Here is a 24554-nt window from a genome sequence, read left to right on the forward strand (position 1 = left end):
AGCGGAGCACAGGAGCGGATGCACAACCTTCAAAGAAACCACAGCCATTGGAAAGCCATAGCGAAGACTCGGTTATACGAATAGGCATCAAATTTCAGGCTTTTTAAATTTTGGACCAGTTCAGGGAAAGTCGATTCGGGCATCAAGGTGCCCTGTCATGCACACGGCATGTATGCGGTAGTTGCAACTATCGAGCATTCTCTAGCGCGTGGGGGAGCATGTGGAAACAAGAACGTGTGTTTTATGCAATAGTAGAATCATAATTTTAATACACTTTATATCTTATGGAAGAAATTACAAACATAGTAGTGAAAAGGAGATGATAAGAGTAAATAGTATTAACATCAAACATTGTTGGTATTTGAGAAAAAACCATAGAACAAAGTAGTAGAAACCATTGGTTGAAAGAAAACTATTAGGGGAAAGGAGTCCAATTCCGTTGGATATGGTCATTTTGTGCTAACTTTAAATACTCATAATTCATAATTCACAATTAAAGATACGATTGTCCTGGTACGACTGCTTCTTAAACAATACGAAAACATTGGATTGGGTTAATAGTTGTTTCCTGTTGCATTTTAACATTGAACTCGAAACGCTTTGGGCTTAAGATGATTGCTTGGCGGAGGTTAGTTGCAGCTGCGGCGAATCTGCAGCACATCGTCCAGCATAAAGTTGCGTAGGTGGCACAGGGCCTGCACAACGCTGTCCTGATCGCGGGCATTGGGTCCCAGCCAGTGTTCGGGCAGTGGCACCTTCGGCACGACTTGGGCGGGAGTCACGTGTGTGAGGGCTCGCCGCCAGTTGTTGTTGCAGGCGGCCACGTTGAGGTGGCTGCCCGTCTGGAGGCTCTCGATGTACTTGATGTAGGCCTCCGAATGGATGACTCGAGTGGTGCGCGGCGGCACGGTGACAAACATCGGCTCTGGCGGTGGTCCGAGCACAATCGTTTGCTGCGGCTGCTGCATCATCTGCTGAGTGTGCGGCGCCTGCTGTTGCAGCTGCGCTGCCTCAGCGGTGTTGGCGGCACGCGGTGAATGGGCATTGTTGGGCGGCAGCGGCACAGTGGCAGCCATCTGGGGCATGTGCTTCTGCCGGCGCGGCACAAAGTTCTTGCTGCGCTCGGTGATGCCCAAAACCTTTCCGCACTTGCTCAGATGCACTTCGCGCACGTGCTTGATGAGCCGCACCACGTTGGGGAATCCCTGGGTGGACTTCTTGATGCGAGAACAGTTGCGCCAGAGGCAGACGTACTCAATCTCCACGCCCGACGGCGGATGCCGCTGTATGTGGCCGGTGGCTTCGGAGAGGCAGTGTTCGGTGCAGTCCGGCATTTCCTCGAACTGGAAATCGCACTTGTCCCACAGGCACTCGAAGGTGAGCGGTGGACCTGTGGACTCCTGGGTGGCACTCACCTGGGACGAAGGACTGGCACTGTTCTGCGTGTCATCTATCTCACGGCGCAGGGCTGCCGTCTCCTCGTTCTGTTTGCTGGCGCGATCCTCCCAACTTTGCTTCACGCTGGACGGTAGATTCTTCCATTCGTTGCCCACCATTCGGGATATGTCCCCAAAGGAGGCCTCTGGATTGCTTTGGCAAATGCCTAAAAAAGGAATATACGGTCAGTATCTTATAGAAATCCCACAGACTGTTGAGAGCACTCACCCTTTCGCACTTCGCTGGAGTAGAGAATGTAGCCGGTGAGGCATTTCTTGGCCGATTTGGCAGCCTTCACTTTGGAGGTCAGAGGCGTGGAGTTCACAGAGGGCGCCGGCGAGGACATGGCCGCTATGTCCGAGCTCAGAGACGGTGTATCACCATCCATCGAGTCCTCCAACATGCTCAGATCGTTGATCTCGCTCTTCACATCCTTGGCCGGCTTGATGGGAGTCTTGAAGTAGAAGATCTCATCCTCGGTGACGGCCGAGCTGTGCTGGAACTTGCGCATGTTGCCGGCCACCAGTTTGCGCACGGCCTTCTTCAGCTCGTCGTAGACGGACTCGCAGATGTAGACGTCGCTCTCGGCTATCTCTGTGGGTCGGGAGTTGATGAACTCCGCGTACTCCAGCACGGCGCAGCGACCCACAACACCAACCACGGGACTGACCTCTTCGACGGTGGTGAGGAGCAGCTCCTGGCGGAAGAACTGCTTGCCCAGGGCGGGGGTCGTTTCGCTGGGGGGCAGCAGCCAGGGACCCTTGAAGTATGACTTACCGTTCTGCTCCCAGATCTGCTGGACCTGCGCCACGGACTGCTTGCCCGTTTGGGTGGCCACGTAGACGAAGTCGCCCGTCTTGATGGCCCCGCTGCAGATGGTGTTGTACTGCTGGTAGTAGACACTGTTGTTCTCGGCATTCGGCGGCGGGTCGCAGGACACATTGGGCTTCTCCTTCTCCACCATCGTCTCCTGCATTTTGAGCTCCTCCAGCTCTCCCTTGTGCTTCTCGATGCGCTCCTTGAACACGGACATCACGCGCTTCAGCTCCAGCGGCTGGTCGCGCGGCACAAACCTCACGGAGCTGCCCTCGCGTATCTGGGGCCAGTTCTTGAGCTTCTTGAAGCACCGTCCCTGCAGATTGTAGCGCGACTCGCACACGAACACATCCTTCTCTTGCAGCCGGTCGGGACGCATCTTGATGTAGTCCTTGATGTGCATCACATAGCACATGCCCAGCACCTTGTCCATGGAGATGGTCTGCGAGATGCTGCTCTTGAACACCTCCTTCTCGAGGAACTTCCGCGTCGTCACGTGATACGTCTCGTGGGGCCGCACGAAGATCGAGCCCTGCATCAGCTTCTCGTTGCTGGGCGATGTCCACAGCCTCTCGATGCAGGCGATCGAGGGTATCTTGTTCTCCGGCATCTGCACGTACACATAGTCGCCGGGGGAGTAGACCTGCTGATTGATTGTCATGCTCTCACCCTTGCTGGCGGCATTGAACTCATCTTTGTCCTGCTCCTGTTCCTGCTCCTCTTGCAGCAGCTTCTGCTGTCGCATCACCTCCACATCGGCCAACAGGCGCTCCAGCGTAAAGCTCAGAGCCGGCGAGCTGAGCGTGTCCTTGCACAGCTCATCCCGCTTGCGTATGAAGTAGGTCTGCAGCTCGATGGAGTCCTGAAATATATCCGAGTCCGTGCGCGACAGTTTGCGGGCACGCTCCAGGCAGGAGAAGATGTCCTCCTGGTAGATATCCAGTCGCTTGTAGGCGCCCTTGTCCAGCCTTCGCTTGATCAAGTCCAGCGAAATGCCGCGCACCTTGGCCCCCTCGCCCAGCTCATCGTACTCGGCCAGCTCGGCCAAGGAGTCGGAGTAGCAGCGTCCCTCCTCATCCTGGTGATTGTACAGCGTTGTGAACAGCGTGAGGAACAGCTCCTGCACAGCCAGCGGGACGTCCGGCAGCGAGTCGCGCTCGATACGCAGCTGCTGCTTCAACTGCAGCGTCAGCTGCTGCAGCACCAGAGCATCCTTGTAGATCTGCGAGTCGGGCTCGTTGTACTTGCAGGCGTTCTCCAGCATCAGCAGGAAATCGGCGGCCAGCTCGTCCAGGGTCTCGTAGGCGGACTGCTTCAGCTTCTGGGCAATGCGGTCCATGTCCATGGGCTCCTTGATGATGTCGTAGTAGTCCGGATACTCGCCCTTCGACGGCAGCTTGGTGAAGATCAGCGACAGCTGACGCTTGCCCTTGGGCTCCTGATACTCGCGCAGCGTCTCATAGAACTGCCAGAGGCGATCGGTAACCAGAGCCGTCTTCAGCTTGCGCCCCACCTTGGAGTACTTCTGAAGGGGTTTTTTCACCTCCACGAGGCCCGGGAACTCCTTGAGCTTCTCGTTGAGGGCTCGCTCCAGAATGTTGGCATCCTCGTAGATGGTGGAGCCCTCCTCGTTGTACTGCCGACAGTTGGAGAACATCAGGCGGTAGTCGGAGACGACATCCTCCACAGTGGCATAGCGATCGGTGCGTATATTGTGATCGATGGTGCTCATGTCGATGGGATTCTGGATGATGTCGTAGTAGTCCGGATAGACTTTGCGGGGCGGCTTCTCCATGAACAGCTCGATGGGCCGACGATTCCCCACCAAGTACTCCACGAGGCACTTCTGGATGGCAAGGATCTTCTTCTTGATGGCCCCATTGATGGCAATGCGATTCGTTTTGGGCGAATTCGAGTTGTTCGGCGTGTGCGAGGTGTTCGAGTTGGAATTGGAGTTGATGCGCGGCCTGCCCGGCTTCCGCTTCTCCGTCTGGGCGTTGCTCGATATAAAGCTTTCGGGCTCCAGCAGATCGTCCCCCTCTTCCTCTTCCAGCTCGTCTCCAGTCTCCTCGAGGGACTCCTCCACCAGCTTGGCATTCATGATTTTTAGCATCTTGAGAGCATCTTTGTGGGTTCGATGGCTGGGCACGAACGCCTTCTTGGCGTTGTCCAGCATGAGATACAGATCGGAGGTGATATCACTTATATTCGCATAGTCGCCCTTCTTCAGCTTCGTGTGGATCTGGCTCATGGAAATGGGCCGCTTGATGATCTCAAAGTATTCCGGGTGAAAGCGACGCACCGGCAGCTTCCACAGGGAGTTGCCCAGCGGTGGCCCCGTGATGCCAGGATGCTCCGATGTCCCAGGTGCATTATAAAGGTAATCGAACAGGGCCCACATGGGACCTTCGCCCTTTTTACTCGTCTCCTCGTCATCGGAACTCTCCACCTTTTCTTTTAGTGCTGCGAATGAAAGTAAATGTAAAATTCTATCTTGGGGGCAGAACAAGAGGATTTATTCTCTTACCGGCTATGACCGCACTGGACAAACTCTTGAGTCGCCTGGCCAGCTTCCCCTTGCCCGCTTCCAGCTCGCCACGCCTTTGCGTAAAAATGCGCTTCAGCGCCTTGGCATCCTTGTAGATCTGCGAGCCCGGCTCGTTGAAGAGGCAGGCATTCTTAGTCATCTGCAGCAGATCTCGTTCCATTTCCATCAGCGAGGAGTAGGCATTCATTTGGATTTTGGTCGCAATCAGACGCAGGTCAATCGGATGCTCAATCACATCGTAATAGTCCGGGTAGATCTTCTTCGAAGGCAGCAGCTGGAACATGCGGTACATGGCCCTATCGGTGATCGGGTCGGTGGCTGTCATTACCGAGGCAAAGAGCTCCTCATACTGATTGAATTCATCGTCGAGATCACCGCACGGCTCCGTGCTGGTTGTCATTCGGCGGATAGTGCGCGAAATTCGCTTGGCACGCGGCTCCTCTTCCGCCATTCCATTGGCCTCCATTATGCGCTGCCTCTGCGACTGGATGTGCTGCCACAGGGCGTGGGCATCTCGGTACTCGGCGCTCTCCGGCTTGTAGAAGGCCTTCGCGTTGCCAATCAGCAGCTCCAGGTCGGCCATCAGGTCTTCGAGATCGTCGTACGAGTCTGTCTTGAGTTTCTGCTGTACCTTCAGCAAGTCGATGGGATTCACCACCACGTCGTAGTAGGAGGGCTCCTGCCGTCGCTTTGGCGCCCGTATGAACGTATCGCACAGCATCGAGCCATCCTCCTTCTTGATGTTCCGAATGGAGTCGTACAACTGCTGGCAGAGCTCGGTCGGATCCAGTCGGCGCTTTTTTCGCGCCGATTGTGTCGTTGTCTGCTGCACCGGCGACTGCTCCGGCGTCGAGTCGTCCAGCATCAGCGGATCTTCGTCCTGGCGACTCGATATGGAGCTGGCGCGACGCTTGCGACTCAGCATCATGTAACAATAATTATTCTTGTCTTTTCCGCTGAAAAAAATATTATTATCAAAACGACAACGCGACGCCACCAGACAAAAAAATGCTACAAATAGTGTGACGCCATCACGGTCAGATTTTCGAAATATACCGAAAATATACCGACAAATTATTTGTATTCATATTCCATCATATTCCTCGACTTTGATATTCGGTTGAGTATTACTAGCTAGCCAGGACCTTCAGTCCTAAAACCATAATTTTATCCGATTGATGAATCAATGTGCTGCAAGAATGGTTTACTTTAAGTACTCATCTTTATTGGATTTCTGGTAAAATAAGGTCTAAACATAAAACGTACACCAATTTCCTCAAAATTTGTTTTTTACATGGTAGCTACACGCTAATTACACAACAGAGACAAATTTGTACGTTTGTTGACAAGTTTGACCGTTTTTTTTTCATACAAGCCCCATTGAAGCGCTAGTGTGCAGACTCCATGTGATCGATGTGGCCTGGCATTTCTACACGATTTCTATATTGGTGCTTTGGACAATAGGGTGTTCTAAAAATACTGGAAAATACTCAAAATCACCATGAAAAGTATACAAATATTCAAGGTGTGTGAGCTATACAGGGTGTCAAATACGAAAGTTTTAAAATATACCGGCCGACCATCAGAAATATACCGGAATAAGAGGTTTGAAATTCAAAAAGAATTAAAGAAAAATTAATTTCGAATTGCATTCGGCACCTCTTAATTCGGATCCGATCCTGATGCTTTTGTGCTTTCATCTTTTACATGCGAATTCCTATATTTATTCAAATATTAATTTCACTATACATTAAATCACAGCAAAATTCTAATTCTTAGGATCGGTTGTCCCTCAGGCCAGTAGGAAAAAGGAGGTCAAGCTGGAAGAAAAAAATATGTGAAATAATAGCCAGTAAATACTTAGATAAAGTGAAAGAAAAAACAGCAAGGCATTTTTGTTAAAATTGCTTATTTTATTTTAGTTTTATCACATAATCCTTAGATGCATGTTTGTGTGCGTGTGTTACAAATTATTGAGTATGCGATATAATGAATTATTTGTGAAGGGGAGAGGGGGGTGCGCGCCTCAGTCGAGGCGCGTGAATAAGGAACATTCTTGTAACTTAAATAAATAGCAGACAATATTAGACATTTAAAGATAAATAAATTAAAAATTAGATGAGCGACATCGCTTGACTCTGACCGACAAAAGGAGTTAAAATACGAAAAAAAAGTATCCCTAAACGAGAGCGGACAATGGAGGAGGTCCTAGATCTAAAATCGAAACGTACGAAACGTATGCCGCAGTACTTATTTTTGCGAATATATAATATTTACATTGGCGAGATTTCTGGCCATGGGATGGGGCCATCTCTAGTATGTGAAGTACAACAATTAAGCACAACAGTAAACGGCGCAACGATTGGTTATATACGAATATCAGTTCTGCCTAAGCTAACACGTGTATATAGAACATATGTATAAGGTATGTATTATATATCTGGCGGTCGGTGTCAACCCACATCTCAACCTTATGTCTCTCAACAGTTCATTTCGTTTGCCTTGCGACTAGCGGTGGTATTGCGACTGCTCCTAAAACTTAGATTATGGTACTTGGCATAGAATCTACTTAAGCTCGTAAGCGGCGACTCGACAAAGCGTCTCAGCGGCTGGAGGTGACTCTGCAGCTGCCGGAGAGACACGTTGTGCCGTCGCTTCCGCAAATATCAGTTGATGAAGCTCATGTAGTTAGTAAAGAGCACATAGTTTTCCACTAACCGGGCACGCAGCTCACGTCGCACGGTGGCCGAGAACTTGTTGGCCAAGCACAGCGCTGTGGTTGTGCCAAACACCAGATTGTAGAGCAAAACAATCTGGAAGTTCCCGAGCCACTCGATGGCACCAAAGTCCCCCAGCAGATCGAAGTTTGTAATGCCTGTTAATGGGTGGGTGTGGATGTTAGTGCCAATCATTTTTTAGTCATTCTAGCATATACGAGTACCTATAATCCTGCTGAGCAGGGGAAGGGCCGAGGACAGGACCAGCATGAAGCCACAGTTGAGCATTAGCTGGGGCAGTGAGGTCTGGTGCCGCTTGGGGCGCACAGTGCGCATGAAGGGCATGCTGTAGAAGCCCACCACAGAGGTGGCGCCCAGATAAAAGATGAGGCAAACCTCCAGTCCGGCGCCAAAGGGTCCCAGCTTCGACAGCGATGAAATTCCCAGCGTGAATTGCTGCAAAACAGAATCAGAATTCAATTAGGAGAAACGGCCAAAAGCCCCGCTCCGCGACCTACCCTTGTGCTCAACGGCAGGGCCTTGATTCCTATGAGCAGCTCGAGCGTGTTTTGCACCACCAACAGAATGGTCATGCCCGTGCAGAAGAGCAGCAGCAGCATGGCCAGCGGATAGACAAACGAACGCTGGAACGTGCTCGACTTGCGCTGTTTGTCCAGCTCCTTGCGCTCACAGTCCAATTCTCTCAGTCTTTCGTTCAGCTGCTGTTCGCTCGCGTTGAAGCCCGTCGGCTTGCGCTGGTAGAGGTGCTCCAGCGACTGTTGCAGCAAGGACGGGTGAAGGTATCCACGACTGCGGCCATTTCGATGGTGGCCATTGGTGGCATCCGCAATGCTCACGTTGTACAGCTCAATGTGGGCCAACTTCCGCTTGACGCTCGCCTCCTCCATGAAGAAGGCGTCGAACTCCTCGTTCACATCCCGCCGCAGCATGGGACGCACCAGCACCTGGTTGACAACGCCAAACAGACGCACAAATCCGCAGGGAGTGCAAACTAGGGAAGAAAAAACAAACAAACAAAGTAAACAAAGTGCCCCTTGCCCGTTTCCATGACAAATAAACAGTCTAGAAAAACAAATTCACTTCGAAAGAGCAGCAGCACAGATCGGATTATATTCCAGAACGGAGCTCAAAATGACTAGCAAGGGACTTGACGACTTTTCCGAGTTCGAGGCCACTCTGCAGAAGATCGAAGACATATTGCACGAGAGCGATGAGAAGCAAGACGCGGCAGCAGCGGCCGAGTCCAAGACGGCCGTTGACTTTGACAAACTGGATCCCGACAATGTGCGCCTGAAGGTGCGCGAGAATCGCACTGTGATCAACCGCAAGAGCCTGGAGGAGGACAAAAAGAACGAGGCTGGAATGGTGCAGACCATGAACCAGCAAAGCTTCATGCAGCAGGTGGAGAAGGACGCCAATGAGCGCGCCGAGTCACGGGCCAAGCGCGAGTACGAGGCGGAGGTGCAAAAGAGGTAATCCTCCCAATACAGGCAATCCTTGTGGCCCTGATTTCATTCCTCTGCTTCCACAGCCATGGCAACGAAGCCTTTCGCAACGCCAAGTACGAAAAGGCCATTCTCCACTACGGCAAGGCCCTGGCTCAGATCAAAGACAGTGCCATAACATACAACAATCGCGCCTTGTGCTACATCAAGTGGGTACACAGAAACCGATGCCCTTTGGGCTCTCCTAAAGCTCCCCTTCGCTCTTTCAGGCTCCGCAACTATAAGCGCGCTCTGCAGGACTGCCAGCACGTGGTGGACAAGCTGCAGGAGACCAATCTGCGCGCCTGGCTGTACAAGGCCACGGCCTACAAGCGTCTCGGGCAGACAAAGGACTTTGAGGAGAGCGTGGCCAAGGCCCGCGAGCACAATCCCAAGCAGCTGGCCTACATCGAGAAGTACATCAAGCAGATGGAGGCAGAGACCTAGAAGCCTTAAATTTATTACATATACACTGTATTTTATACTCACTGAGCATCAGCATTACGCCCAGAAACGAGACACAGGAATAAAGGAACGGCAGGTGAACACTGCCCAGATCTGTGAAGCGTAAAGAGCGGAAATTAGCAATGGATTGTATAGCGATTGTTTACAGATTTACAGAAGAGGGTGCAGTGCTGTCTGAGCGACAGACTGGAACCGCTCCCAGTCCATGGCACTGGGTGCGGAGTGCACATCGTTTCACTCACTTAAAAACCAAAAGAACTGCAGTTTTTCAATCCCGAAAACTGCGCTTAGAACTGCAGTGAGTACCAGCACAATGACGGCCATCAGCATGAATACTGTAAAGGTCTCGTAGACGCGCGGCAGGATGCCCTTCTTGTGGCCCACGAAGCCCGTGGATTCGGTGAACAAATACACGAACGGCAGGAAGATGAACAGCGACAGATTGGAGAACAGAAACACATGATTCCAGAGACCTACAATGGAGAGGGGGTTTAGAACAGAATATTAATCAATCCGGGGTGGGGGGTAAAGGTTCTTCGCGCCCTTGCCTTGTATGAGGGAACTGTTGAGCCATTTCACGTAGTAGCTGTTGGGATACAAGAGCAGCACCTCGTTGCTGGCTATGGAGACTGGCAGCAGCATGGCAGCCCCCTCGGCGACGGCCAGTGTGAATGTGCAGAGCCAAAAGCTGCAAGAAAAACGTTTTGATTAGTGCCACTGGCATTGGCATGTCTCTCTAAATGCAGCCACTCTCGCGAGTCGCGACTGACTTGGCAATTAGCAAAGTCAAGCGGCAATTGGCAGGCCGGGAGGTCATTGACTCCCTCTCTGGCGGATCGGATGCCTTACCTTATGCGATACACCAGCACCTCGTCCTCGTCATTCGAATAGAGATCGTCACGATCGCGTCGCCGAAAACGTGAGACGACCACATAGGAGCTAAAGTACAGCAGAATGATCAGCAGCAAGAAAATCTGAAAGGAAGAATACGGAGACCATAAACTATCTATCTATCTATCTATCTGTATATATTGAACCTATTCCCCACCCACGCATTTCTTTGGTTTTTCTTTAAATGCAAATATTTTGTCGCTTTTTGGGGCTTCGTTTCGGTCTACCAACTGCCAAAACATTTGCTCGGATCTAAAGTATATTTATTTATACTCAAGTAAATGCATGTTTGCAGACCCCACACACCCACACACATCCACACATCTGTATGATACGATTGGGAACTAGATCTCTATAAAATTCTGTCTGAATCAGGAAGGTACTGGGTGTCAAAGTCTGTTTTGTTATTGTCAAGTGTTTCCACACCGTTTCAGGGTCATATCTATAGAGAAGTGCGAGTACATTCCATTGAAGATTCTATTAACTTGGACAAAAGATGCTTTTGAAATGCTTTTGTTTCTTAGATCAAAGCAAGTGTTTTTTCAAATGCTTTGACAATGACAAATTTGATCTATATAAATCTATTGTATTATCATACAATTTAGGTATTTTCATAGCGAAAAGAAAATGGAAACTGCAGAGGAACTAAGGAATAAATATATTAAAAATATCTTTTACAATGTCCAACCAAAAAAAACCCTAAAAGCATCAGGCACACGCAATGTATGTTGTTTTTGGCATTCCCTTTTGCACTATCCGAGCAGGTCATGACACGTCATGTGGCAAAATGTATTCCATTCTAGCATAAAGCTGGAAACGGTCTGGAAAGGGTCTACCATTTCGCTTATTTGTTTGCACAGTTGTACTATCGGGTAAAACCCCGTAGCCACTCGTCTTGAATAAATACAGAGCAACCGCAGAATGTTCCCCGACCGCCTGAAGCCGCGGCACCTTGGTTACAAGCAAATCAATAATTGATGATTAATTATGGCCACCAATCGACCAATTCTTTCGACGACAGCAGCAATAGAGGCGTCCAAGGGTCACAAGCAGGGCTTATCAGTGGCCAACGACAATTGATGATAAGACCCGGCAGACCAACCCAGAACCATTTGAATGTCATCCATCCACTTCAAACATTCGGCGATTATCCCCCGAACAAAACCTACTATATGTCCGATTATGTGCGGAATGAATGAATGAATGTCGGGAGGCATATTTGCCACCCAAAAGTTCGCCTGGGAAACATTTTTGGCCACGTCATACATCTGTATTTTTGTTGGTTATTTAAACCAAACAAAAACAAGACAAAAATAGATGGATAGATACGCGAGGAGAGGCGCTTCGCATACATATACTATAAATCATTAACAAAAGATACTTTTCATGTTTTTCAGTCAGTGAGAGAGGTAACAAAAAATAGCAATTAATTGTCCGCTTTTGTTTGTTATTCAAGATAGTTGCATTTGTATCTGTGAGATACTCTTCAGCGCAGTATTCGTGCAAATTCCAATTAACTTTTGCATGCCCCATCGGTTGCCCCATCGGTTCGGTGTGATCAGAGGCAATTAAATCAAATTATCTTCAATTATTTTCGCCATTCGGGAGTCGCAGAACTCAGATCCACAGTCTGTTCCGAATTTTATTATTATTCAAACAGTTTTCTTGCCAAAAAATCAAATAAAGCAACGCAAAAACATTTGCTATCAACAAACGTGCGTCGTTTATTTATAGAACATTCAAGCGTCTAGACTCCAGAGCGAGGAACGATCATAAAACATGCAAGTTTCATAACTCTGTAGAGTGGGGAGATTCGGAATAGAGTCCATGGATCGTCTCTGGCACCTATCTTATGGTTCTGAAACGCACTGTTCATGCCACTGGGCACGATGACGTGCCTCTCTCTCTCCGTTGAACTTGGAACACGTAGACGCTGTCCGATGTATGAGATATGAGCAGCTTCTGCCTCTGCCCTGCCCGTACACATTCCAGAATGAAAACGCAACGAGAGCTTCAAGTACGAGTGCGACGACACGCTCCAAGAGGTTTTGTGCCTGCGAGCAAACTGCATTTCTATCGGAAAGTGATATCTTTTGGCCAAAAGATACCCCAAATCAAGAGTCAATGACTTGACATGAACTCGACATCGAAATTGGCAGGAAAACAACGCCCATTAAATGTCGACGCCGACTTTGGCTATAAATAGGAAACAACGCCCAAAATGCAAGGCGATTTGCAGGCAAAAGGCAGAAGGCAGCAGGCAGCAGGAGGGAGGGAGAAGCACTCGTAGTACGAGTATCTTTTATATGTACTATAATATCTTGTCAGACTGGTTGCTGCTTGGCTTGAAGACAACTTTGCCGGTGAATGGGCTGGCAAAATATTGTATTTACCGAGTAAAAGATCCAAGAGTTGTAGAGTTTTGGAGGGTAAAGGCTAGACCTTGAAAGGCTTTCAAGTGTAGAATAAAAGTCTTGGCTGCTCCATCTCTAATTAAGGGGTATCTTATGGTCCAAACTATAGAAATTTCAGCACATAATTTAATTGCACAAGGTGAAAGATGTTTTTAGACACCGAGTTGACAATCGGTAAGAGTGGGATCAGTGGCAGAGGGAACAAAAACAGAAAACAGAAAGCACAATCTTTTCAATTTCATTCGAGACTTTCTTTGAAAAGCTATTCTTGGGAGATCTTTGAGGAATTTCTTTACTTTACAGTTAATCACGGTTCTTATCGCTGGACACGGCACAAAACAGTTGCAAGAAAATGACTAAGAACCTGCCCCACAATGTGGTTACCCAAGGCGTCTCATGCGTCCCATGGTGTGGGCTGGAAAGCCGGCTTCCCACCTGCCCTCTCCCGCCCCCTCACTGGTTCTTCTGTTTCGGGTTTTGGGTGGGCTTCTGCATTATTCATGAATGCTTTGGCAGTCAATCGCATTCGGTTTGGGCTCTGGCCAGAGCTCACGTACCTCTAATCTGACCCACATTCTGCCTGTGGGGTGGGGCGGGGCGGCATTATTCAATTTTCGGCAATGCCATGCAATGGGAAATGTGCTTCAATAAAGAACTGGTTTCCATTTCCTGGACCCAAAACCATCGGCAATGATTATATTTAAGTCGATGGCTACTTTTGAAGAGCCCAAATATAAATAAATGTGTGTGTTTTTCTGAGTAATTTGAACAATTTGAAATGTATTTAACGCCTCGACTGCCATTGTTTAAACAAAAGCCAGCAGCTGCTGGTCACGACGGACCTTCGGAGCAGCATTTGCCATGCACTTGAAAATCGCTTGGGTCTGCACAAGTGTTTTTCAAAAATGTTGTTTAAATTGTTTCGAGACGAAGAAAAAACATGTGAAATTTATGCTTTGCGCAATCCTGTAAACATTGCTTATATGTTGCACTACACATGCACATGTGTGTGTATAAATTTTGTTTCTGTTTTGGTTATTAAACGCCCAATATGTCTATAAATAGACCGCTTGCTTGCGGGGCAACACTTTCACTTGTTGCTTTTGTGCTCCTTCTTCCTCATTATTTTGTTGTTGCTTTTACCGTTTCATTTCAATTTGCATGTTCTGCTTCTCCTTCTCTTTCTTCTGTCTTCTTGCTGAACTTTGCCTGACCCTGTTGCCCTGTATGGGGTAGGGTATGCACTCTTGGCCACGGCTGTACCTTTAAGAGGACTAATTTGGCTAAACCTTATCTACACAAATCAATGTCTATCTTTTTACTTGCCCACATATTCATATGGAAAATTATCTAGCCTAAAGATCTGTCATAATAAATTTTTCCCTCCTAAATCTCCCCTCACCGAGTATCAACCGTTCGAACTAGCCCCTTGCTTATCTTTACACACACACACCCGATTAGCAACAGGTGTTTATGTTTGTGTGCGTGTTTTTTTGCGATAATTTTTTGCAACCCAAATAGAAAGTGCAAAGAAGTGGCCACAATCGCCTCTTCCCTCCACTTCCTCTCCGATAATCAACCATAAATTATACACAAGGCGAACGCAGGCGCAGAAAACGCTGACACCCGAGTCGGATAACAGCCATAAACAAATAAAATTGTTTATCAAATTTATAATGTAATTTCAGGCCTCACACACACACGCACGCACGCACACGCTCAGACACTGGCGCCCTCCCGCAACGAACAGTACAGTTACAACTAGGAAAAGTCCGGCTGCAACGGCAGCTGCCACTGGATGCGTTCTGATTATGTCTCTGGAAACCTTTTTTTGGGGTGGAAGTACCGAGGTTCACTTACAATGTGCTCGCGTACTGTATTGTGAAACAATTGCAGCTTCAGATCGGTGACTTCCTCCTCCTCCTCGTCCATGAGGAACGAGGATAGCCTATCGGTCGTAGCCTGAGACTGGGCCAGTTTTGTTTATTTTATTTAAAATCAGTTCACAAACACAGACACGCCAAGTTGAGACAGCCGGAGAGATTCCCCTATGTCAACTGAATTCCTATGGGTAGCTAATTTCACTTTTTCCCCGTGACGACACACACGCACAACGAACAACACGATTACAACAGCGGGGGAAAGGGGCACGCGCTGTTCTAGTTGTAATTTCTTGACTTAAATGTTGAATATTTCACTTGACACGACCGCCCTAGCTGACTTTGGATGGTTAAAATTAATTTAGATAGATTTTTGCAACCGCATTTCGTTCCGCACTGAGTTGCACGAGCGACCAAATTTATTTTAATTTGCGTCCGAATAACGACCGAGCGCCGCAGTAAAATTATCAACAATATGACCGTACGAGGCAGAGGCTAAAATACCAAAAACTATGATCAGCTGATTACGGTCGAATTTATTGTTTCTCAAAATGCAATATGCTGGTGTAAATCTAATGAAAACATCGATGCTTGAGAAAAAACATCGCTGTTAACAGGCTCTGCACACTGAGCACATCCCGGAGGAACAGTGGGATTTTTTGACAGCTGTTAAACGCCATAATGAGCATAAAATTACATGATTCACAATTTTAAATTAGCAAATTGGCTATATTGTTGGCTATAATTAAACCTTCCATATATGTACAATAAACGTTACTCTTTGGACGCCATTTGCTGGAGTATCTCTCGCTTTTCCGAACATTCTCCAGACGATTTTTCCAGTTTAATCCGCTTCGGTGAGGCACCTTGTTTGCAGAAATTATACTAGAGCCGCAGTTGGATCTGTCCGGTCGACATTAACGGAATTATTTCAGGACACCCGACAATCCGCATGATGGCTGTAAAATACTAATTATAGAAAGAGATAGCAAATACATACATATATTTACTTTTTAGCACCAATTTCTGGTCTCCTCTTTTTGTATTGTGTCTGTTGTATTTTTTCTTTTTCTTTTAGTCTTCAACGATTTAAAGTTCGAATTAAGATTTGAAATTTGTCGCATATGTTGGACTTGAAAACCATCGAATAACTATCGCATAGAAACGTGCGGTTTAGGAACATCCAAAATGGATGGTGGACTAACTGGGAAATTCCGGAACGGCAAGACCTTACGGACCATCACCGAAATGGATGTCGGATGGTCATTAGTGTAGCCTTTAACATCGATTTAATATTTAATAATTAAATATTTGTTAACAACAGTTAAATTTAACGGTTTCGTTTGATGTCGAATTAATACCAGAATTAATACCGATACCGATATATAATACACTAATCAAAATCAGCTGTGACCCATCAAAAAAATGTCTAATTTGCGGCGCCAGGTAAATTAAACGTATAACCGCATTTAAACCAACGTTAATCGTCAAATTGCAGGCTCTCAGTGCCTTCAAGAAGCTCCATCGCACGCGGCAGTACGTATTCGATGGCGACGTTCGGGCCTTGGAAGAGGCACGTCAGAAAATCAACGACGAATTTCGGCAGAACCGAGTCGTGACCGACCAGGATGATATTCAGAACGTATGCATTGGATAAAGCATTAAATTGGTGTCCTTTCTAATCGCCCCCAACTTACAGAAGATCAAACTGGCGGAGGAATGTGCCCAAGAGCTGCGCGCTAATGTTATCCAGGCCCACAAACGAGAGGACGGCGTATATGGTGGGTTGCCCATTACATAAACATTCCCATGGCACTATATACGTCATAATTTAATGTTTTTAGAGCTCCGAATAACGCCAGAGACGACACGAATGGACAATGTAGTCTTCAATCCGGATGCCATCATCGAGTCGCCTCGAAAACGCCGTGGGGCCAAACCCGCAGAAGGCTGCTGTGGTGGCGCGGCGATGGCGGCGCTCGAGGCGGAGGTGGCAGCTCGTAAGAAGTAGAGAACTAGAAACATTTTAGATGTAGTCAAAATCCTGTGTATGTTCCAGTCAAGAAAATCGCTTTATTTTATTTTCCATGGTGTCTCTTTTTCGATTTGTGTTTGCTTTTCGACCGAGCTTTCTTCTGCTTCGACTTCTTGCTCCTCTTGCGCTTGCTGCGCTCGTCCGAGGAGGAAGAGGAGCTAGAGCTCTCCTCAGAACTATCCGAGGACGTGGAATCGGAATCGCTTTCACTGTCCGACGAGTCATCGCTGGAGTCTGAACTGCTGCTGGCTGCACGCTTCGACTTCTTCCTTGCTACCTTCTGGCTCTTCTCCTTCTTTTCCACTGGTGCTGAGGGCTTACGTTTCCTTTCGGGACTCTCCTTGCGTTCGATTCTCTTTGAATTTCTATCCAGATTCCGTTCATCGCGGTCTCTGGGTTCAGGATGTCTTTGCTGGGGCCTGAAAAAGAAATTTGGGTTAATACAGTGAAAGGTTGGTAGAGAATTCAGGCGACAAACCTTCTCTCTGATCCATTATCTCTGTTCCTGATGGGTTCTCTGCTTTGACCATAATGTCTGGCTCCTTGTGGGGATTTCTCTCGCCTGTGTTCGTTGCGATCTCTGGATCTGGATCTTCTCATGTCCATACGATGATCTCTTCGCTCTATACGATCCCTGGATGATGAGCGCCGCCGATCATTGAAACGTTTTCGATCGTTGCCCTCCCTGATCTGCCTCTCATTTGGGTTTCTTCGCTCGTTTCGATCTCTGGATCGGGAACGCCTTCGATTGTCCCGATGTTCGTTCTGTTCCTGGTGGCGTTGCTCTCTTGCCTTTCGACGCTCTGCGGAGCTCATTCGACTTCTCGGATCGTCAGGCCTCTTGCGATCCCGATGCTCATCAGTTCTGTCTCTGTCTCTGCCCCTGCCGTTGTTATGGGGCCTCCGGTCATTGTTGTCCCGTAGATTGTCAAAGTCCAGCTTGCCGTCAACGCCCTCCACGCCACGTCCTTTGCCGCGCCACGTAACCTTCGACACGGACTGGGAGAAATCTACGTGTATGCGGCGGTCGTCGATCAGGACATTGTCCATTTTGAAGTAGGCAGCCTCGCAGGATTTCTGTTCCTCAAACTCCACAAAGGCGTACTGCAGGGAGTCGCCGGTCTTCCGATCGCGTATCACCTCGCATCCCTTCACCACACCAAAGCGACTGAAGATGATCTCCAGGTCGTCGTCCGTCGTGACCGGATTGAGCTTGCACACGAAGAGTACGTTTTCAGGGGGAGCCATATCCGCATCTGGCAAATCGCCCACGATCTCGAGTATAGTGGCACGGGCCTTGGCCTCGCGATCGGCCAGCATCTCCTGCATTTCCTCCATTGTCATGCCGTCGGTGTCGTCGATGTCCTCGTCGGCGGCGATGCGACCGTTCTTCAACCGTTCGGCACTGGGCGATGGCGAGCGGCTGGGCGCCTGCAGGCCACGTGGATTGGGATACGGGTCCTCCAGTACCACCGTGTGAGTTATGCGTATGTCCTGATAGGGGCGAAACTTTTCATCCACAATGGCATCGTTTAGCTGGCGCAGCACCTCGTGACCCTCCACCACCTCGCCAATGACGCAGTGGGTGCCATCCAGCGATGTCAAGTCCTCCCCCAGGGTGAAGAAGAACTGAGAGCCCACTAGGTTCTTTCCTGCGCTCACAAGCGACAGCATGCCGGCATTCAAGTGGTGGATCTTGGGCAGGTATTCGGCTTCAAAGAAGCGCTTCTGTGGGCCCTCCACAACGCCCCAGATGGAGGAGCCGCCATCTCCAGCGCCGCTGGGATCCCCGGTCTGCGCTATGAATCCCTGCTGCACGGTGTGGAAAAGATTGTAGTTGTAGTACTTAAGCCGGCAGAGCTTTAGGAAGTTCAGGCATGCGATGGGGCGTTCGGTTGTGAATAGATCGACGGTCAGATCGCCCAGCGTGGTCTCAATCACCACGGACATGATGCAGTTTCTCAATAATCAGCAAAAACACCCATAAACAGAAAACAGAAAATTATTGACAAAACACCCTAAAGATGGGATAGAGGTGGCAACATCGGTTGGTAAGTATCGATAGAAAAACGATGTTAATATGGTATATGGAATATGGAATAACACTAAATCTTTCTCCCAATATTTCTGAAATTATTTCCCTTGAATAAAATCCATACACTACATACAGAGTCGCAAACGAACTTTCTGGATTAGATACCAGGATCTTCGGCACTGGCGTTCGGCCACCGCCGCTTCATCACGAATCAGCCAGCCGTGTTTAAATCTATACAAACAAAATCAAATAAAAGAGACAATTTAAAATAGGCATATCCTCTAAAAAAAAACATTATTATTAGACATAATATAAAATTCGACATATATGATTTCCGATCATGGATAGAGAAAGATTAACCCATTGTCGACCAGTGGCTATTTTAATACGCTTCACCCACCATATATGAATGACGAATTCTAGCGCAGTTCAGGTGACAAATATCGTGGTCGTATTTTTGGTAAAGATGATGGTTAGGATGGACCTACAATAGTTTTTATTATCATTATTAGTATTATTTTCCGCTATTTGACTTAAGTTGTTATACTGTTTAAATAAAGGGGCTTAAGTGGGCCAAGTTCGTTTTATCATCGATAAGTCACACTGTTATCGTCGCCATTTTCGTTTTCTGTATGTATTTAATTGACTGCGATTTTTACACGTTGTGAAAATAAATTGTAGAGAGAACTGCATTTCGTTTCGGTTTATAAGTGCATCAAGCGTTGTTTAAGTAACTAGATATTGACCAAGTGATCAAGTGCACGCGAAGATGCCCGAATTAGGCAAGAAGGTATCCGAGTTGCGGGTCTGCGACTTGAAAGATGAGCTAGAAAAACGCAAGCTGGACACTTTGGGTCCAAAGGCTGCGCTCATCGATCGCTTAGAAAAGGTAAAGTACATACCCGCCCCCATTTGTTCAGTGCACAAAGTAAAGGCGTTGAAATCCCTTTAGAAGATGGAAAAAATGATTGTGCAATTTCGTCCGCGCGTGTGTGTGTGTGCGTGCGTCTCTATTGTATGTCTGTGTGTTGTATTTTCCAGGCACTTAAAGGTGAGGGTCTCGACCCGGCCACCCATTTGATTGTGCCGGCTGTAAAGGGCAAAAAGCCCTGCCCAATGCCCATGTCGGAGAATGAGGGCGGAATCAAAATCAAGGAGGAGCCCGTCGATGAAGACGAGCACATGCGTTTAGACAATGAGAATGGTGATGACCTATCCCGCCATGCGGAACAGGATGGCCACGAAATAGATCAGGTGGGCGACGTGGACGATGTCTGTGTGATTCTTGACGATGACGAAGAGGAGGAGGAATACGACGAGGAGCAGGAGCAAAACGGCGAAGCTGAAGGTGATGCCGATGGGGATGGGGACGGCGAGGCCGAGGATGCCCCAGAAGAGGGCGATAACAACGGCGGGGTCGAGTCCGTCAATGAAATTCAAGGGGAAGAGGAGAACACCGGCGACACGGTGAACCTGGACAACGACGAGTCCATCAATCTAACAATTGGTGAAGACGAACAAAAACTACTGCACGATGAGGTGACACAATAAATTGAATAATTTATTCAATTAAATTTTCCTAATCCAATTTGCATTCTATTCCCCATCGTAGGCTCCAGATGACAAATCCATCAAGTCTGGTGAGTGAAGGTTAAGATTAAGATTCTAGGCTTATTAATTTACGCTGGAACACTCTTTGCTTCACAGTGAAACCAGCCAATAAATCAGATAAGGCCAACGCGAAGGATGCCGATAAGAAAAATGACAAGAAAAAGGATGATAAGTCCTCTGATAAAAAGGAAGCCAGGTTAGCAGGCTAGCACTCGATGTAGTCCTTCTGGTTTCCGTTCTAATGTGTTTATTCTTGTTTCTCTACTCCCAACTCTCGATCGGTGCTCCAGTGATCAGAAGCTATCTTCAAAGTCGTCCAGCCAAAAGGATGATAAAGGTAAATTAAGTCATGGTTTCCGCATGGCTAGGATCAGTGAATTTCGGAGAGTTACACGTTGGGAACGGATTGCTTGGGCCAAGCATGATCCTAGTTTAAGTTTCGATCAACTTTAATGTTGAGCAGAAGAATATGTGGTATATTTTCGGGCAAGAGAGTGTGAATTTGGTTGGGCCCCAAAACGGAGAGATGGCCGGCCCCACCACCCCACACACACAGACCTGACGAGGACGCGACTTGGGCAATGGAGTAGCGAGGGATTCCCCGGAGTCAGATGAGCCGCATTGCTGAGACGGAGAGAGAGAGAGAGAGAGTGGATAATGAAATTGCTTCAAAGAAAGCACATGCAAAAATCTGTGGCAGAATTCATCTTGAAATGTCAACAACTGAAAACTCCGGATGGAGACTTACGGCTGGCACCAATCCACTGGCTGCAATCTGGACTTGCAGGAAGAAGTGGCACCTGGAAGATCACTCCTGCCCACTCGCCGCCATCTAAATCAATCGAACGACGAGGAACGACGCAGAGCAGAGCACAAAGGAGTTTCAAGCTACGAGAAATTTCCCCTTAAAGGACGACACACACCACAAATGGCGCAGGAATGACGCAGATCAGGGGTAACTTTACTCTATTCCCAGGACTTCCCAGACGCAGAAGACGACCAGTAGCAGCAGCAGCAGCAGCAGCCAAACCCAACCCAATTCACACTCTCTTTGCTTTCTTCCTTTTGCGGGGCGACGGGGTCTCTTTCGAAGAAAGTCTCGTGATGATTACGATTACGATTTACCTTACGCTCTAAACTCCAACTCCACCAATACCAGCAGCAGCTACAGAATTGTGTGTGTGCCCGTGGGCAAAATGTTTGACAAATGCTTCCCTTAAAGATCGTATCATAAACCAAAAACGTTAACCGTTAACCAGTTACAGCCACTCCATAACTCTCTTCCAATATTATTATTTACATGGAACTTGCAGAGAAATCAGCGACAGCAGCCGCTGGGGCAGCTTCGTCCGCCGCATCGAGTGCCGCTGGCAGCAAGTCCGGATCCGGATCGGGCACGGGATCGGGTGCTGCCGGATCTGTGGGGGCAGCATCGACATCCTCCGCGTCCAACAACAACAAGGCGACGACGCTGTCACGCAATCTCTGGGTCTCCGGCTTGTCCACCCTCACGCGGGCCAGCGACCTCAAGGCGATCTTCTCCAAGTTCGGCAAGGTGATCGGTGCGAAGGTCGTGACCAACACCCGGACCCCGGGCACCCGCTGCTACGGCTATGTGACCATGTCCTCGTCGGCGGATGCCTCGCGGTGCATCGATAATCTGCACCGCACCGAGCTGCATGGGCGCATCATTTCGGTGGAGCGCACCAAGAACGAGATCGGGGGCAGTGCCAGCTCCAAGGATGGCAAGGGCAACAACAACAGCAACAACAAGGCCACTCAGGGGCAAGACGGCAAGAAAAAGGATGACGACAAGAAGTCTGGGGGCGGTGGCGGTGGCGGCAAGAGCAACCACAACGGCAACGCCGAGAAGAACAGCAAGAACAACGATGGAGGCGACACCAAGTCCGCCAGCGGTGACTCCAAGCGCGACGGCAAGGACAACAGGGAGCGCCACAACAAGCGCCGCGACGACAAGGACAAGTCTGTCAGCCACGACAGGCGTCATGATCGCGAGACGTCACGATCCGGACCAGGTGGTGGCCACAACAAGCGTCAAGGCTCCAATCAGGACAACCATCGCTCCGGGCGCAATCCGCGCGACGTCGACCGTGAGATCCAGGCGCGCCAGCGCGACCGCGAGCGACGTCAACGGGAGATGCTCTCGTACCAGAAGATCCGTGAGGAGCGCGAACGCCAGCGTCTGCGCGAGCGTGAGCGCGAGCTGCGCGAAGAGGAACGCCGCCGTCGCGAGGCACGCGAACGCCAGCGCATCGAGGAGGAGCGCCTCGCGGAGGAGCGACGCAAGCTGGCCGTTGAGCGGGAGCGCCTCGAGCGCGAGAAGGCCGAACTGCTGCGCATGGAGCGGGAGCGCCAGAAGCTGGAGCGCGAGAAAATCGAACTGGAGCGCCTCGAGCTGAAGCGTCAACAGATGAAGTATGCTAAAAAACAAACAAAACCAAACATAAAACAAATCCGTATTGCGTGGCACGGCACCCGTTCGTTCCAACGCCCTAGCCACAACAATATTTATATATTCTTTTCACTGCCGGAGAGCATTTGATTTGTCCGTGTTTCTAAGTGTGTGTTTAAGCTAAGTCGCAGCAGCCTCCACGTTGTTTTGTTGATGTTTCCTCAACTCAAACTTCAACTGCTTCAAAAACGGAACATTGATAGGCGAACGCATTGTGCATCCTAGTCTAAAGTCTGACGTCCTCTCCACCGACCCCATCTTCCCCTCTACCTGAAGATTATTAACTAAATTTACGTTTCCTCTTTTCATCTTTCTTCCTCTCACTCTTGTTTGGCCGTATCCCCGAACCACCGACCATCAGGATTATGGAGTCGCGCGATGATCCTGTCAAGCGGGCCGTGGCCAAGCGTGCGGATGATCGCTACGGCGATGTGGCCGATCGCAAGCGCAGTGGTATATTCGATGCCCCACCTCCGCCAAGGTTCGACGCATCTCTAGTCAGCTCTCGCAGGTGAGTGTTCCCCTCTGCTCTGCGATAAAATCGTCTATTAAAAGTACCGCTCTTTGTCGGCCGCAGCACTTATGATAAGAAGCACGATGACTATGGCTCTTCGTCGGCCGCCAAGCGCGTGCTAGACGACTACTCGAGCACCAACAAGCGTCTGGATTATACGAACAAGCGCAACGATTACAGCACGTCGTCCACCTCGAAGCGTGGCGCTGTCGACGACTATGCCTCAGTGCCGAGCAAGCGTTCGGGCGGCAACGACTACAGCGCCTCCAGCTCGAAGCACGACTATAGCTCGTCCAGCAAGCGTGACGACTACAAGCGCGAGGTCGAGGTGCGTCACATGCCCATCTCGGGCAGTACGGGTGGCTCGAGCAGCTCCTACTTGCACAAGAATAATGCTGGCGGCGGTGGTGGCGGTGGAGCCGGCACCTATGTCCACAAGAACAACTCAACCCTAGGCACCGGTGGCCGCTACAACGACTCCGATCGCAGCAACACCACCTCCAACTACCGTCGCGACGATTCTCACAGCCAGCAGCAGTAAGAGCGATCATTTGAATAATTCTATGAAGTAAGGTGATTAATGATTGTTCTTCCCGATTGTAGCAGCGGCGCCAAGCGCTATGAGAACTCCACCAGCAGCGGTGGCGGCGGAGGCTATGGCAGCAATTCGAGCAATGTCAACATTTGGGCACCCTCCTCGGGTGGCTCCCACCTGGGATCCAGTGGCGCACCGATCAAGTCCTACGGCAACGGCATGTCCTCGAATATGCATAGCAACAATTCGTGGCAGAAATCGGCCACAGTCGAAGACAATGGCTGGCGCCAGTTGCCGGCACAGAGTCGCTTCGATCGGAGCTACAACGATCGTTCAACGGGCGGATATCAGGGAAACAGCGGCGGCGGTGGCGGTACTGGGGGCATGTACGGCGGCAGTCGCCCGGCCCAGGACCGCTACGGCAATCAGGTGTCGCGCTACTAGGCGCTTGGCACGGGCAATGTGCATTTTATATGGCAATAGACGCACCAATAGACTCCACCAATATACATCTCGTGCCGCCCCACTGACTTTCCCCACACAGCGCCATGGAGCGCTGTCTCTATATTTTAGTTTGTTTTAGCAGTAGATTAAGTTTCTACAATTACATTTGGAAACCAATAAATGTATTAACAATTAAAGTACGATATATCATAACACAAATCATGAATCGAGAAT

The 24554-nt window shown here is 49.1% G+C and overlaps 6 protein-coding genes across 9 annotated transcripts; 3 read left to right on the plus strand and 3 right to left on the minus strand.

The window, feature by feature from the left end:
* Positions 1-239: 239 nt before the first annotated feature.
* Positions 240-6075, minus strand: polybromo (protein). Its single transcript, XM_001357669.5, has 3 exons — positions 4781-6075; positions 1666-4716; positions 240-1603 (listed from the first exon to the last, which is right to left on the minus strand). Exons 1-3 carry the CDS (start codon positions 5727-5729, stop codon positions 630-632), a joined length of 4974 nt encoding a protein of 1657 aa, XP_001357706.2. The 5' UTR covers positions 5730-6075; the 3' UTR covers positions 240-629.
* A 427-nt stretch (positions 6076-6502) lies between these two features.
* Positions 6503-15802, minus strand: lili (LMBR1-like protein). 3 transcript variants are annotated; one of them, XM_033385705.1, is made up of 9 exons: positions 14654-15297; positions 10338-10462; positions 10037-10176; positions 9731-9961; positions 9513-9581; positions 8037-8530; positions 7743-7974; positions 7520-7676; positions 6503-6621 (listed from the first exon to the last, which is right to left on the minus strand). In XM_033385705.1, exons 1-9 carry the CDS (start codon positions 14723-14725, stop codon positions 6594-6596), a joined length of 1548 nt encoding a protein of 515 aa, XP_033241596.1. In that variant the 5' UTR covers positions 14726-15297; the 3' UTR covers positions 6503-6593. The 3 variants fall into 3 exon arrangements, with proteins under 3 accessions (XP_033241596.1, XP_033241597.1, XP_033241595.1); XM_033385706.1 differs by lacking the exons at positions 6503-6621; positions 14654-15297 and adding exons at positions 15452-15632; positions 15684-15802 and having other exon boundaries at positions 6694-7676; XM_033385704.1 differs by lacking the exon at positions 6503-6621 and having other exon boundaries at positions 6694-7676; positions 14654-15294.
* On the plus strand, positions 8585-9607 carry LOC4800427 (tetratricopeptide repeat protein 12). The gene is made up of 3 exons (XM_001357668.4): positions 8585-9011; positions 9071-9193; positions 9254-9607. Exons 1-3 carry the CDS (start codon positions 8671-8673, stop codon positions 9468-9470), a joined length of 681 nt encoding a protein of 226 aa, XP_001357705.2. The 5' UTR covers positions 8585-8670; the 3' UTR covers positions 9471-9607.
* A 157-nt stretch (positions 15803-15959) lies between the features above and the next one.
* LOC6896751 (complex III assembly factor LYRM7) lies at positions 15960-16759 on the plus strand. Its single transcript, XM_033385707.1, has 4 exons — positions 15960-16119; positions 16172-16315; positions 16373-16454; positions 16518-16759. The coding sequence occupies exons 1-4, from the start codon at positions 16099-16101 to the stop codon at positions 16682-16684; spliced, it is 414 nt and encodes a 137-aa protein (XP_033241598.1). The 5' UTR covers positions 15960-16098; the 3' UTR covers positions 16685-16759.
* LOC6896749 (peptidyl-prolyl cis-trans isomerase sig-7) lies at positions 16723-18773 on the minus strand. The gene is made up of 2 exons (XM_002136920.3): positions 17187-18773; positions 16723-17127 (listed from the first exon to the last, which is right to left on the minus strand). Exons 1-2 carry the CDS (start codon positions 18656-18658, stop codon positions 16752-16754), a joined length of 1848 nt encoding a protein of 615 aa, XP_002136956.3. The 5' UTR covers positions 18659-18773; the 3' UTR covers positions 16723-16751.
* Positions 18774-19320: 547 nt separating this feature from the next.
* Positions 19321-24540, plus strand: Saf-B (Scaffold attachment factor B). Of its 2 annotated transcripts, XM_002136919.3 has the most exons (9): positions 19321-19632; positions 19785-20282; positions 20356-20383; positions 20451-20550; positions 20645-20691; positions 21668-22790; positions 23189-23338; positions 23405-23878; positions 23945-24540. In XM_002136919.3, the coding sequence occupies exons 1-9, from the start codon at positions 19513-19515 to the stop codon at positions 24318-24320; spliced, it is 2916 nt and encodes a 971-aa protein (XP_002136955.3). In that variant the 5' UTR covers positions 19321-19512; the 3' UTR covers positions 24321-24540. The 2 variants fall into 2 exon arrangements, with proteins under 2 accessions (XP_002136955.3, XP_015038821.2); XM_015183335.2 differs by lacking the exons at positions 21668-22790; positions 23945-24540 and having other exon boundaries at positions 19323-19632; positions 23405-23499.
* The last annotated feature ends 14 nt before the right edge of the window (positions 24541-24554 follow it).

Source organism: Drosophila pseudoobscura, chromosome 2 (assembly GCF_009870125.1).
Source record: "Drosophila pseudoobscura strain MV-25-SWS-2005 chromosome 2, UCI_Dpse_MV25, whole genome shotgun sequence".
Taxonomy (NCBI): Eukaryota; Metazoa; Arthropoda; class Insecta; order Diptera; family Drosophilidae; genus Drosophila; species Drosophila pseudoobscura.